Below are 15000 nucleotides of genomic sequence, written 5' to 3'. Positions count from 1 at the left end.
GGCCCATCTGAGCTTTCATTTTCTCAAAGGCAGAGCAGGATACCCAGGTCCCGGGTTACACCTATCACCATTTTTAGCCACTGGGGGGGCCATAGACAGGCTGGGGGTACTTATATTAATGTTAAAAGGCAGCACGGTGGCTAAGTGGTTAGCACTTCTAAGACCAAATATTTTTGACCAAATACCTCAATGTTGATACCGTAATGATATTGTTGGGTTGACTATTGGTGCTTTCACTAGAAATGTACACAATGAGATTTTTGATGAATGATCATCAGTAATGTTGATTTAATGACTAAGTGGGTTTAGGCAAATAATAGAACAGTTACATAACAGTCTGGTAAGATGAAATATGACATCACTTGTCATATTGTGTAACGCCTTTAAAACTAGGAAAAGACAACACTTATGCAATTTTATGATATTACAATATCCCAAATCTAAGATGATGTCTAGTCTCATATCACGATATCAATTTAATATCAATATATATTGCCCAGCTCTAATTAACATTAGCATTTGTCAATCTCTCTCTCTGACAGAAGGACTAATATATATGCGGACTTGGAAACTAATTAAGTAAATTAAGACTCAAACTGCACAAGCATCAAAATGAAAGTAACCAAGGGTTTAGGCATAAAAAAGAAATAAACAAAAATCAATCAACCTTTTCCCCACTCTGGAACCTTTCCTCTAAACCTGTCTGTCATTTCCAAGATTGGATCCATGAATAAGATCTATGAAACACATGGCTCAGCACTTGGGCCTGTAGGCTTAGCACGTTTCATTGGTTAACAGAAAACCATCAATTTCTGGCGAGGCAGGAAGGAGAGAGTGGCCAGAGCCGGGAAGCGGTGATCATAATAGATTGCTATTAAGATCACATGATCATTTTCTAGGCAATGTGACCATGAGTAGCTGCTGTCCTGCTTTTGCCATCATCAAAGTGTTTCTTATGCTGCTTCAAGCAGTTATATTAATTAACTGGCACAATAACCATATTGGGAAAGTCTGCGACATATCTCTAGAGAGAGATTTATCATTAAAAAACTGCACTCTAAAATGTAAGTCACTTTTTTTAGTGGTGCCTTCTATATTTGATTCAATGTTCAATTTGTTTAATAAAAGAATGTTGGAAATTAGTTCTAAATCAACAAGCAATTCATCATATTTTAGCAGAATACTGAAAGCAGCAGAAATGTAGAACTGAGCACCCTTAATAACACTTACAGTAATATTGTTATCGCAATATTCAACCATAAGGCACATTGTCCTATCACGCAGGCCTAAATTCAATTGGTTAACATTATGCAAATAAATTATTTTTGTTTGTGCCATATTTAGTATATTAATTTATGTAACAGAGCGCCTGCTCATACTTGTCTCTGTGCCCTGATGACATAGAAACCAGCTCCTAAACACTGACCACCGCCCGGCCGTGTGACATCACCCCGGATCAAGGCACGGTGTGAACTCGGGTGCTGAGGAGAACATGAGAGCCGCCTGACAGAAATATACCCCTGCTGTATATAGAGGGCCCAGCCTCTCCCATACACAGGGCCAGTCTGGTGGCCCAGACCCAGGGAAAGAGGACACCATCACGGGGGACTTTCCTGCCTCGGCCTCGCTCCGGTCGGGAATAGCAACCCATCAAACCTGGCATCCCAAGCAGCTCTAACCCCAACACAAATGAGGTCAGCAAACATCCTGCTCAGCTGGGGTTTGCCTCCGTGTGTGTGTGTGTGTGTGTGTATATATAATCGATAACGCATTGTAATGCATATAGTGCAGCAACCTTGCAATCAAAGTGTACCTCTAAGTATTGCAAAGCATTATACATATATCCTGCAACATGGAGCATCCATGTACTGTATAATAATGTTACAGTCGTAATCAATTTCAGCAAAAACACCACTACCCAGTCCAATAATGAGAAAAGCATTGTATGACTCTGACAAACTGCACTCAGACGGGGCTGGGGGTGTTTATATGCGTGTGGGTTGTCCTGCATGAAAGCAGTTGCACGCGTGGGCAGGCGTTGCATAAACATCGCATACTGCATAAACATGGTCCAGGCACTTGATTGAATGCAGCCATGGAAGCCCGGAGGGAAAAAAAGGCAGAGCGGGGGAGTAGGTCAGCCTACTCCCCCCCCCCCAGCTCGCCTTCCCTCCTTCAAAAAGGTTTTCCTTTAAGGGAACATACACACCCGACAAAACCAACACGGAGCTCTGGGTACGAGCAGGTCAAGGCTCACTTTTATTTTTTTTTGGGATTAAGCATTAAACATGCAGATAAGGGCGACAGGAGCAACACGTTGCTGATTCCCCATGATCAGAACCTGCTTTGCTACAAATGCAAGACCACATGTAAAGTTATTTGTCGTCTTTGAGGGGACCAGCTGTGAGTTCTGTGTCCAACGCTGCATGGCAGCCACTAGATGTCTCTGCTGCTCCGGTGCTGGTAAGCATGGTAGCCGAGGCCAAGCCTGCTGCCACGGTAACACAGATATTGCGAGGCCACGCCCGCTCATTCATTATTCATAAGGGAGTGCCTTGAGTTGGTTTCCCCGGTAACAAGGACTGTTAAACCTGCCTTGAGATGAGGGGGAGATTCCCAGTGTCCTGCCCTGACGCTGAATGCTGACTGCATATCTGCCTCGGAGGCCTCTCGTATCAAGTTCCACTGGATTAGTATTCCAGGCCTAGCGTTTAGACCTGCTTGGCCTTTTACATTCAGCACTCTACTTCAATTTGATGTCAGACATGTGGTTGGTGGGGACTGAATGTAGTCAGCTGAACAATGCATGAATGGCTTCTAATTCATTTTCACTTCATAAATCAAGGAGACCATTTGCAGTAGCACAGAAAACCGCAGCTCTCATTATTGATTTGAAAATTAAGTTGTATATTCTTAACTGAAGGTCCACTTACTAGCTTTTGCTGGAGCTTTCGAGCTCACGGTTTTCCTCTGTGCCTGGAGAAGGCTTTTGATTTTTACATTTTACATATAACATAAATTTCTCTTGAAGGTTGTTTCTGATTTCAAAATGATAGTTTGAAAAAAAATCAAAACTCAAGGTCCACTGAATAGCTTTTTCTAGGACTTTTAACCGCATCGCATGGGCTTCTTTAGTAGACAGAATGGGCTCAGTTGACCCGGATGTAGCCCAATATGGAAATATAATGAGAATGGGAAGAATGATTCTAATCAATAAGCACAATTGGAATCAGAATTGATAAAACCTCAATGTAACCCAACCCCAGACGCTCACCAATGACCCATACCTGGGCACGTCATATACTGTAATGTACCGGGTTTAAGATCCCGGTCGGTATGGACCAGGATGAGCCTGTATGGCATAACGCGTTTTTAAATTTCCTTGTTTTATGCAGCATGAAAAGTTTTGCTATTGCCCTATGGTTACAGGAAACTGAAGGGAAGCCCAGTAATGATGATAACAGATGGGTGGGCATCTGTAGCCGGGGATACTCTGCTCGCAGCCTTCTTGTGACACGGGGGTGGGTTGGGGGGGGAGAGAATGAATTCCCTGCTGCTTTGGCGTCAACACTGCCCTAGCTTCCATCCTGCTTTTTATTCCAGAGGCAGGGCCAGGAGCAAGTCCTGCCACTCCTCTTCCTTTCTTTTCAAATAACCCATCTCTACTACCTACCAATCAGGACAGGTTTGACCGGTCAGTGAACCAGAGTGGTACCGTGACCCCTTTAGCACTTTGATAAAACAAACAAAGGAACAAGTGAGAATGTTTCCACTCCATCAGTCCTTTCTTGTTTCCACCTCATCGTCATCAATTAACCAAAGAGGAACAAGACATGTATTTGGTTATATAAGGTTTAACAGGTGTGAGATGGATCTAACACCACCGATCCGTCACTGTCTCGGAGCGGAAATAAAAAAGAAACAGGATCAAGAGCGTTGGCGACACACTGGCATTTAGCTTGGATTCCACTCAGGCACCAGAACCGCTTCAGTTGTCGGCTTTCGGGACCAGTCAATAATGATGCAGCAGAAAACATGTCATTAATACAAAACCGCAAGCAATCTCCAAAGTGTTCAACTGCAAACTACACCCCCCCCTCCCCCCGTCTCCTCCATTTCCATCTCCCCACTTCAGTCACTTCGGGACTAAAAAGCTGAAACAGTGAAAACTGCTAAATCACCGCTGCCGTGTCTCCATTTAGCACAGCTCTCCTGGCAGCTCGGGGGTGCAGTGTGCAAGGGTCAGAGCTGCGATGGACAGCTGGTCAGCGCCTGCCATTTACTGCAAAGCCAACGTTTTGACTTGAAGAAAAAGAAGGACGGGTGGCATACCTGAAGCTGGGCTCTGTCTTTATAGAACCATATCCTGTATACGTGTTGAAGATCCTGACTCAGCTACAACTTCCATTCATCGTCACGTGTGGCGCCGGAGATGTTCCGTGCCGCATAGCTATCCGCAGAAAAGGGCTACTCCTCCACCCACGTGAAGAGGTCTCAGTGGTTAATATGGCCAACTCCCAGCACTATATTGATGGGACCTAGTAATGCCCCCCCACCCCAATTCATTACAGAGGCTTTGGGTCTGCTAGTGAACCCCACCCACAGGACTGATGAGAAGAGCATCAACAGGACTGATAGGGCTGAGTTGGTTAGCTGTGTCTGCTCCATGGAATTGTGCAACTGTGGGTGCCAGATGATTGATAAAGGGAAATGGGAACAAAGTGACTACATAACCACAACTTGTTGAAGTTTTAAAAGCTTTGACATCAAATCTCCGGCAGGACATTTAGCTTGAGGAATATTTCTTTGCTTAGAAGATGCTGTTTTTCTCTGCTTCCGTATTCGCATTTTAAGCCTAAAATCTTGCCACTTTATGACAGATTTAGGCAAAGAGAAAAGAGGGTCTCCTTTACAGTGAGTAATGAGAGAGCTAAAGAACATGTGGTCCTGCCAGGTAGATGTAGACGTGTGCCTAAATGAAGTCAGCTCTAAAAACAAACACAAGAGTAATGGTTTTCTTTCTGATAACCAGGGTTTTATCAGCTGAAGGTCAGCCAGTAGCAGCTGACCCAATCATTTTCCCATACTTTTGACTGTTCCATATTGAGCTTGAGAGGTGCAAATGATTGGCCAGCCGATTGGCTGCCAAAAGTAAAAGCAACATGTGCTTGACATCAGTTTGTTTGTATTGTGTTGACTATGAGACCTCGAAGATTAGTTGGCATGGAACAAATGGGGTCCTAATAATAAACAACGCCGCAGACAGGCACACTGCCTGTCAAGAAGCAGTCTCCACTTTCCTTATTGTGCAGAGGAGGAGGCATGGAGGCAAAGAGTAAACACATGAGACCTCGTCTTAGGTCACAGAAACACACGTGCCACTGTGCCAAATGGAAACCGAAAAGGACAACCCTGACTCCCTTGTGTAATAACTCACACCCGCAGCACTGCGGTATAAAGCCCTGTTATGGCATTTCATCACCAGAAGGAATTGCAAAACAGCGTGCACTAGCACCATCACCATCACTCTTTCCTTCCCATTTCCATTTCCTGTGGTTTGCCCACTGCCGCCTCCATTCAAACATGCCCCCACAGCTGAAGCCGATACTGTCTGTTCTCCGGGGTAAAGTGCTGACTCACAGCACAAAGGCAAGCCCATCTTGCTGCGTGGGCACTGTAGCACAGCATCGGGCGCCACCAGGTGCCAAGTCAACCGGCACCGGGCCATGTCCATTCTTCACCAGCTTCATCCCTGAGCTGACCTCACCACAGTCAGCAGTCGCAGAGATTTTTGTCATTGACCAATTGTCAAATGCACTACTGCAACCCAAATGTTGTGTACAATGGAGATGGGCTGAAATAGTTGTCAGATAGACTGTATAGGAGAAATGTATGACTCTTGAAGACCTTTTTACCATATCGGATTAAGTATAAACTAGTGGAAACTAGGTCTGTTAACACAATGACACAATGTAACTTCCAATAAAAGACGAGCCTTTTTAAACTCCATTAAGCATTATAGTTGATACTGACACAAAAACAAAGGTCTCCCATAATGTAAAAAGGTTTTTAGGGTTAAATGTCCCACTCAGAATCAACACTCCAGTGCAACTTCCAGGCCCTTCCAGTTCCTCTGTTTTGGTCAAACTCTCATAATCTTCGGGATATAAAATCCTGGTTAAAAAACACACTCCCACAGCTCAATTGCATGGTACTGGCCCAGTGCAAAGTGAAGAAGAGAAAGCAAAGAGAAGCAAAAACAAGCAAAATACAGTTTTTTCACAAGTAAGTGGACTAAACCAGAGCTAAAACAGGATGGCTTTGTTGTCTGTATGTGTCTCTAATAACATGAATGAAAGCTCCATTCTATTGAAGGCAATGTTATTAATTGCCCCCTGTTGCAATGTCAAATTGGCATGAAAAAAAGCATTAAGGAATGTCCCGATGCTGTCATTAAATGCACAACTCTGAGACCAACCGTAATCCTTAGATCCTGAGCCACCTGTCTTTAAATGTGATGTGTCACCCTGAGGCAACTCATAAATATGACACTGTGGTATTCATGGTGTGTGGTTATGAGCCACTGAAGCCTGGAAATGAAATATCCCTTCATCTTACCTTTGTTGTTGTAGACATCTAGGTAGTTGGGTGCAGAGAAGATGGTGATGAGGGACGGGAAGCCAGTGGTCTGACTCTTTCTGTACATGCGATATCTGGTACAACGTTCAAAAGGAGAGGTAGGAATTAGTAAACCCTTACACTGTTTTTACTCAAGGATTAATCATTGGGGTTCAACCCTTGGGATATGATTGGCAGCGACAGTTTATGTGGCCTCTTGTTTTACTACAGCTGGTGTGTTTGTCTTGGGGGGGACTCGGTTTGGCCTCAGAAGAGTAAATCCCCCTGTGCAACATGCCCTGGAGTAGTCATCACACTGAACCCAACCCAAAGGCTCTGATCTCCCAGCGAGCGGCTGTGCTGCGTTTGGGGGTTTGGATGATTTGTTTGCTGCACCACACGTTGCATCAACTATTTACACTACAGTGATTTACATTTTGTTTTAAAAAAGGTGCAAAGAAAAACATAGATGGAACTCTGCAACGTTATTGCGTGTGTGGTCTAAGGTGGGGTTGGGGCAGAAACCTCAGCGGAGACGTGGCGAGGGGTCCCATGTGGGCACACTGTGGGAGTGCACTGGTAAACAACTGTGTGCTGTGCATCCCACTGCTCTGACCTCGCTTGGAGGGAGTGTAGCTCGACACATCCACCCACCTGCCCGTTTGAAAGAAAAACCCAAACTTTTCAAAGAGGCGTAGAAACCGGGGGGAACGGATAGCTACTGATGAATAATGGACGAGTCGGCTAGTCAAGAACCACGGTTAGAATGTGAAGTAAAGCACATATAGTGACAAAACTTAACAGTCAACTTTTTTCTTACCAAGGTCTGCATGAATAATACTTGTCACATCACATCACATCCGGCCAACAAACTCCTCATGCTGGATTCATTTTTCATTTCTTGGATTAACAAGACTTCTCAAAGTTCAGGCTGCACCGACCCGGCTCTCCAGACAGGCTCAAGCAAAAACCCAGAGCACTAGGGAAGCTTTTCATTTAATTCCCTGGTCTGAGTCACTCTGCTGTGTGACAGTGTGATGGGAGAAGATAAAATGCCACAACACTCACCCAGCATCCTGCGCTTCATGGGCCCGGATGACAGATAATAAGTTATTGTGTTGTAGAAAGTCACAGACTGCAGGGTAGCTGTTGAATAAAAACACAAACATTAGGTGTACTCATACAGGGTTCAGACGCGTGTTAACCAATACCTTTCCAGGACTTTTTGGCAAATTTCCATGATTGTGTATTCCTGAAAACCTCAGTCGCCGTTTACAGTTTACCCTCAGAGGTTTAACAATAAAATCAGTGACAATATTAAGGGTTAAGACGACGTGAAATCACATATTATTATGCATTTTCCCATGGATTTTTTTTAACGTATGAACCCTGCTTATACATTAAATTTAAAACAGGATCTTTAGCCAGCAAAGGAATGAGGACTCATAATAATAATAACCCACAATATGCTCAACTTTTAAACAAGCCTTCGTACTGTATGTGGAGTAGGTGTGATCCCTCTCAAATGGTGGATTTTTTATTTCAGAATAAACCTAAAAAAAATGTCAAGTATGACACATGATTCACAGCAGACGGTTTCTTCAAGAAAAAAGGCGCTCGCTGGGGAGTTACAGCCTGTTTTGTGCTCCCGCTGATCTATTCAGGATGGGAGCTGAAGGAGCAAAAGAACCTTACTGCCAACTCCATGGTTTTAGAGTTTTCCATGCCACAACCTTTCAGTCCTTAGTACCAGCTTCCACTGGAAATGTTCTCAGAGCAAGATGAGAAAAAGACCAGTCCAACAACAAATCTCTCCATCGGAAAACAAGCTGCTCTTAAAGCGGCGTTACCGTTAAAGCGGTGTGTTTGAGTGCTGCTTCTGACAAACATTTTTTCGAACCCCAGTGGACGCCAGGATTTGTGAATCGTGGGATGCTGTGTAATGAACAAAGTGGGTGACGGCTCCCTATGATTGAGTGACACCTTTGCATTGAATCTATCTTAGCGAACGTGGGAGGATTTCTGCAACAATAACAACAGGAGCTTAAAAAAAAAAAAAGTCACTTGCAGCTTTTCCAGCAACAGGGATGATTTAGGGCGTCTCCATTACAACGTGGAATGAAAAGCCTTTGTCATTGGGATTGCTTATAAAACAATCCCGAAATACCACAGAGGTGTTTGTGGTTTAGTGAAAAAGAAGGTGGTGTTTGTGTCAAAAAATAAGTAATATAAAACCCTGGTTATGAGTTTGTATGAAGTTCTGTAATCCTAGCTTAACGCCCTTGCAAAAATCGGAGCACAACGATGAACGACACCCACAGGCAGCAATCAAAACCAAATCAAACGTTTTGGCTCACGACCTCTCGGGAAAAGTAACAAGATGCGTTGGTTTTTCCAGAAAATGCTGGTTTTTAGACACAACTCTGTCTCCATAATCAACGCAAAACACGGCACAGGGTGTTAGGATGACTGTACTGACTCCAGTTTGATTGACAAGAGTAGACTATTATAACAGCTTCATAACAGCTCCTAATGTAAAGTCGTTTGGGGGCAGGCTGATGATAAAGTGCTATCTTTTATTGATTGGCTTGTTTGTGTATGCACACAGGCTCAGATAGCCCGATTGGTGCAGAGGTAAATCATTCTAGATTTAAATAGTGTAAGAAGCCATCATGCTGACATGAGAACACATGCATTCCTGACAGTCACAACAACACATCTGCTGGGAGGGGTGGGAAGTGGAGGGAGCGGCCGCCCAGACTGAATTAAAAATGCAGGGAGTTTTGAGGGGAGAGGGGGAAGAAATTAGGAATAAATGTCTTTTTGTCTCACTTGATTTCCTGCAGCAGATGCAGATGCATGCCATATGGAACCGTTCGCTACACAAGACACATTTAGGCCTAGTTTATTTTTTATTTTTTTAAGTTTAGAGCATCTCCCATCTGTCCAACAACAGGACACAGATGTTAATGAGCTCCTTGGACAACATGAGGAGTTGTGCAAAGAATGAAAAATAAAAAGCTTTTAACATTGTTTACATATCAATATCTGAGATTAACACCAATGCAAAATGAAGAATCACAGGCTGGTTCATCCACGCTGCAAACGAAAGCAACCCTATTGGAAACATGTGCAATTTCATGCCTGAGTTGCGTTTGTAAAAGAGTTACGAGCATTCCTACGGCGCTGGGGGGGATTATTGGTTGCTGAAAGACAGAAGCAACAAAGAGACGGATGGGTTTTTGGGGAGGGGTGTTGACGAACGGCTCTCCCTCGGTCTGGCTTAAACTTTCTCGTAAATCCTGAATGCCAGCGTGGTGCCAATTAGCGACCGTGCCCGGGGCAGATGAAGTGAGGGACACTGATGAAAACAAGACTGCAGAGGAATTTGAACCGATTGGCAGAAAGCTGCCCGGGATACTGCTACAACACAGTCAAAACCAGTCGTTTGAGGTAAAAAGGCCACATACCTAACATTACATTACATAACATAACGTTCCCGTTGTCGGGAACATTAGTGGATTAGTGGATCTGCAGTGTTAATGGCTCACATAAAGATGTCAAGATGATCAGGTCCTCACAAACACACCGCAACAGCAGTGTGCCGAGTTCATTTTCGAAGCGCGGACATTAAAATACTATTAAGTCAGTAGTTATGAAACACCTGTTATCGGGAAAAAAGAGAAACAAAAGGAGAATATGCAAATCCGGAGCCTCGGGACATTTCCGAGTACTTCTGCTGGCTTGCCCCAGGCACGCCGGGGCCAAGGAAGCGTCGCTTGGGCCATAATGAGCGGCGGGAGCGCCGAGCGCATGTCCAGACGGGACTGTGCCTTGTGGTAATGTGCCAGTTCATTACATTTTGTGACAGTGTGAGCTGCTTGCTCCGAGCATTTCCTCTGTTTGTTCAGTTACTTAGCTCAATTGGAGGTAAAGTGGGTTACATAAACACTGGCGTGGGTCTAAGGAGGAGACTCTGTACGCCGTGCTTTAACGGCTGCTCTCCTACTCCCGGTCGAGGAATTGCAGAGGCAGAAGAAAATCCAGAAAAGTGAAAATAAAATGGAAATTTGGCAGCAGGGTTTCCTGATGCATCATCTCTTTGACAAGGGGATGTTGTTTTTGGTTGTCAAAGTGTTATAATGTTATATATAATGTTATAAAAATGTTCATTGTATTAAAAATCTCTTTGGCTGTGAGGTTTTCCACAGATAGCACAGCCAAAATTAATTAACAGATGATTTATTTTTCCTCATAGCAGTCCGAATACCTGATTAGAATATGAGCTTTCTGAAGGTTTTCAATTCCACGGTCTAATATAAAACCGGTGGCGTAATAGGAGTTCTATAGATTGAACACTGCAGATGCCATTTGATGCTAGTAGTAAATTAAAGCGGTTATCTACCCAGCTGTCGGCAGGAATCCTTTATAAAGCAGTAATGTTATTAACAGCAGGTTACTCTCACCTGTAGAAGTAGGAACAGCCTCGCACTGTGTTGTGTGTGAAATGCTCTTGGCTCTTCTCGTTCCCAAAGTCCTCCAGGGGGTCGGACCACAGCAGATCGCACATCGGTCCGTATGCCGGGGGCTCTTTGAATCTGTCTAGCTGTGGAAGGATAAAAGTTACGACTCTTGTCAGCCTGCTTGGCTGGGAAATTGCGCACGGAGCGTGCATACTGCTGCAGAGAAAACATCTTGGCTCTGTGTGAGAGAAACATTCGCCACGGCTGCCGTGACCATAATTAAATCTGGACTCCAACTAATCCGTTTGCTGAAGTGATTCTATTTAAGGTATATGGAATATTTAGAATATATTGTATGGATAAAGTGTCAAAAACAGCGCTCATCTTTTCACTTTAATTTTTATTTTATTTTTTACTCGATGGCAACCATTCTTTAGGAGGAATGAACATAAATGGCTTTGCTTTCAGCCGAGGGGGGCTCTTTCTCGAACAAAAGCTCGTGGATTACTGGATGGGTAGCATGATGGACACTTCAATAGAGCAAATTCTATTATGCATGCCCTCTGATTGCAGCCACAAAATCCATTTGGAATTATTGAATTAGTTTGAAGGCAGGAACCGACTCTTTAACATTTTTTAATCAGAGTGAAGACCAGACCCGGTGCTTACACTCCCTCGTGTCCAAGTCCTGAGCAGTATTTGAGACACATCTGGGAGAATCACTTCATGCATTGCAGCTAAGGTTGTTATTTTCACAGCACATCATGCTAAAACGAATACAGTGTTTTCCTCATTAACTTTGAATGAAAGCAGAAAATACATGAGGCGCACAGCAAGTTTTGATTGTATATTTAAAGCTATTAACGGACACCTGCTGTTATAAGCAGACACAGACACACAAACTGTATCTTTATGAAATTATAGAGAAAATGGTCTCGAATCAGACACATACTTTCCTGATGTCGTCAAGATTTGTGATTTCTGGAGACAGTCCTCCGTGTACACACAGGAACTGCTGGTTCATAAGTGCAGCCAGGGGAAGGCAGTCAAAGGCGTCCATACATGCGTCATACACCCTCTCTGAATACTTAATTCTACCTGTCATGGGGGGAAACAGGGCAGGGAAAGGAGAGCATGCCAAGTCAAACAACACCGCTCTCATACATTGGGCTAGTGTGCTAGACTGGGACGGAAAGGCTCTCCAAAGTGCCAAAAAACCCACCAAAACACATTTTAAAAACAGCCCAATTTCACGACTCTTTAGTGTTTTTTTCCCCCTTTCTCTGTCCGAGTCCAACAGAAATACTTCTGACAAGTGTAAATATCGAGAATGGCAAAGGTCTGACTAGCCTGCACCAGGCTAGAGGGCACTTTTAAGTGAGCGTTTGAGGTCGATGGCTGAACTGGATGCATAATAAACAGCTTTTTTAGAAAGAATAACTCAAATCTCCTTCCACTCTGTACAGACAGCTTCACAGACCAGAATGCTTAGACTCAATGTAGATCAAGGGGAAAAGAGAAAGAAATGACAAATGCCAAAACATTACTTACATTCCTGCTTAAATGTGAAATACTCTGTTAAATGTCTACATTCATGATTCCCACGCAGCAAAAACAGTGTTTTGGGGTAAAGGATCTTTAAGGCCCACAAGTACAGCACACACTGAAACAAAGAAGCAGAAAAAGGATTGGGGAACAGTTAGCTTGTCATCTTTAAAGAACACAGGAAACATGAGCCATCAAGTCAGACTTTATCAATTTCACAGAGTGACATAATACAAGCAGTTCTGCTTGTAATGAAACATTCATGCAGTGCATTTGGAAGCACGGTTCAGGCTTTCAGGAAGAGATGACAATCCTTCAGAGGAATCATCAGAGGACAGGCACGGCACACCCCATTACAATATATTTTATCAATAAAAGTATGAATACATATATAAATAAATTACAACCTGCAATTGCAGATCAATTACATGCACTTTGCCTTTATTAAAAATCTCTCTCTACGTAACCCTAGTAACAAGGTGAATTCTGCAATCCAGGCTACTTTAAAAGTTATAACAAAAGCATTACTACTCCAATATCTGCAGCCTGATTTGATCTACGCTCAAAGAAAACTATTAATAAACACAGTGTGTCACACTTGATTAGACCCTCGTGAGGGCAAAAAATAAATAAAAAATACACAGACTCACTTCAATACTGAAATACCCTCTGTCAACGTAGTCCCCCAGGAAAAGGTAGCGCGTGGATGCGGGTGATCCTCCGACTTCAAACAGCTTCATCAGGTCAAAGAACTGGCCGTGGATGTCTCCACACACTGAAACGAGGCAGGAAGAAGAACAAAAGCACATCCGGATAACTGCTATTTTTACAGCTGAGAAGCAGCACATGATGCTTCTATATCACGCGAGAGGCTATTCGCTTATTCCCATATTATCCGTCAGATGGGAAGACATCGACATGATATCTCAGTAAACCTGGAATGTAGGACCACACAGGGCCTTCTACTTATGTGGAGTAGACTGGAAAAACCTACTTCACTGGATTATTTGGAATTATAGAGACACTGTTCCATCTGGTGGTTTACTATATCATTTTTTTATTTATTCATATACATTTCTCATTTGTAACTGAGAAAGACATTGTTATAGACGGACCACTGTTCCTTGTCAACTCCACTGCCCACATTTACTGCAGCAAATTATGCAAAGAATAGAACTGATAACAACATAAGAACAATACTGGTTTTGTACCAAATAGGAACTCAACGTTCATTAAAATGAGGCTTTTAACCGGAATCCATTAAAAAAAAACTGGGGGGGAAATGGGAACATAATTTCAAATGGCAGTTTGTACCAGACAGCCTTGAGCATCTATGGCAGCAGATAGATGTTAGAATATCAATTCAGTATGGTTAGATGCATATGAATCACATCGCAAACAAGATCCGTCTAACTCGTTGTGGAGGGGTTTTGCCGTCTTCCCACAAGCTCAACTATCACAAATGGCCAATCCTTAAGTGCACATTATGAACTGGTTGTCCAATATGGAAAGGAATCACAAGAACTGGCTTCAGAGTGCATTTTCATGCCTTGCCTTTCCACCACATCCTCTTTCAGCTTCGTTATAACCTTGAGGCGTTTCAATTGGCTCGTTATTTAAACACACCTATCCTTGCCAAATACACTAAATGTTCATTGGCTGAAACAATTGGAAAGCTTTCAGTTGTACTCATTTCTTGACATGTACTGTTAACTGTGATTCCAAATCTGGCTTGTGATAGCCAACAGATAATTGCTGAAAAAACGTTCACATTGTCCTCATAGCACTGACAGTCTGTTACCCTGGCGATTCTTTTTATATTCAGCACCACAGTTAAATCTGTGATATCTAGCTTGTGTCATAGCCATTGTGTACAGCTACTAACTGCGCTGCAGGGCAGCTGTTAAATAGCACCAGGGGAGTGGTCCGCGTCAGAAATCAGGAACCACAAATCACTCCAACTGGATTGGATCACTGTGACCCTTTGCTCCGTTACTCCCTGGGGAAACAAGGGGAGCAAAGGCCATTAAAGATCGGCTGCTTAGTCACAGGGTGCATGGGAGGTCGACCCATTTAACAGCCTTTGGTCAATTTTGTCGATAAAGGTTGGTTCAAGGGGTCTGCTACACCTGACATTATTTAATATCGACAAAGCTCCTGGTGTATTTCAGGCCTGTGTGTAGTGTGTCATAACAACAGAGTGTACATTGTAATTTCAATATAGAGGTTAATTAAAGAGAAACTATACATTCTAAATAACTCCTCCTCAGGGTAAATCCAGACAGCTATCTAGACCATCTGTCCAATCTGAGGACTATGGTTACCTGGTCCTCAGATCTCTGCAGGGTAAATCCAGACAGCTATCTAGACTATC

The 15000-nt window shown here is 43.3% G+C and overlaps 1 protein-coding gene across 8 annotated transcripts in view; it reads right to left on the bottom strand.

The window, feature by feature from the left end:
- Positions 1-15000, bottom strand: part of LOC117962077 (serine/threonine-protein phosphatase 2B catalytic subunit alpha isoform) — a 60841-nt gene that overhangs the window by 11091 nt on the left and 34750 nt on the right. For all 8 annotated transcript variants that reach the window (XM_034901121.1, XM_034901124.1, XM_034901122.1 and 5 more), the window contains exons 3-8: positions 13277-13401; positions 12633-12744; positions 12034-12179; positions 11085-11224; positions 7687-7764; positions 6619-6713 (exon numbers count right to left, since the gene is read on the bottom strand). In XM_034901121.1, the coding sequence (XP_034757012.1) occupies positions 6619-6713; positions 7687-7764; positions 11085-11224; positions 12034-12179; positions 12633-12744; positions 13277-13401 (696 nt within the window). The remainder of the gene's footprint in view (positions 1-6618; positions 6714-7686; positions 7765-11084; positions 11225-12033; positions 12180-12632; positions 12745-13276; positions 13402-15000) is intronic.

The sequence above is a fragment of the Etheostoma cragini genome, chromosome 19 (genome assembly GCF_013103735.1).
Source record: "Etheostoma cragini isolate CJK2018 chromosome 19, CSU_Ecrag_1.0, whole genome shotgun sequence".
Classification (NCBI taxonomy): Eukaryota; Metazoa; Chordata; class Actinopteri; order Perciformes; family Percidae; genus Etheostoma; species Etheostoma cragini.
The sequence above is the reverse complement of the archived record's forward strand: the minus strand, read 5'-3'. Positions and strand labels throughout refer to the sequence as shown.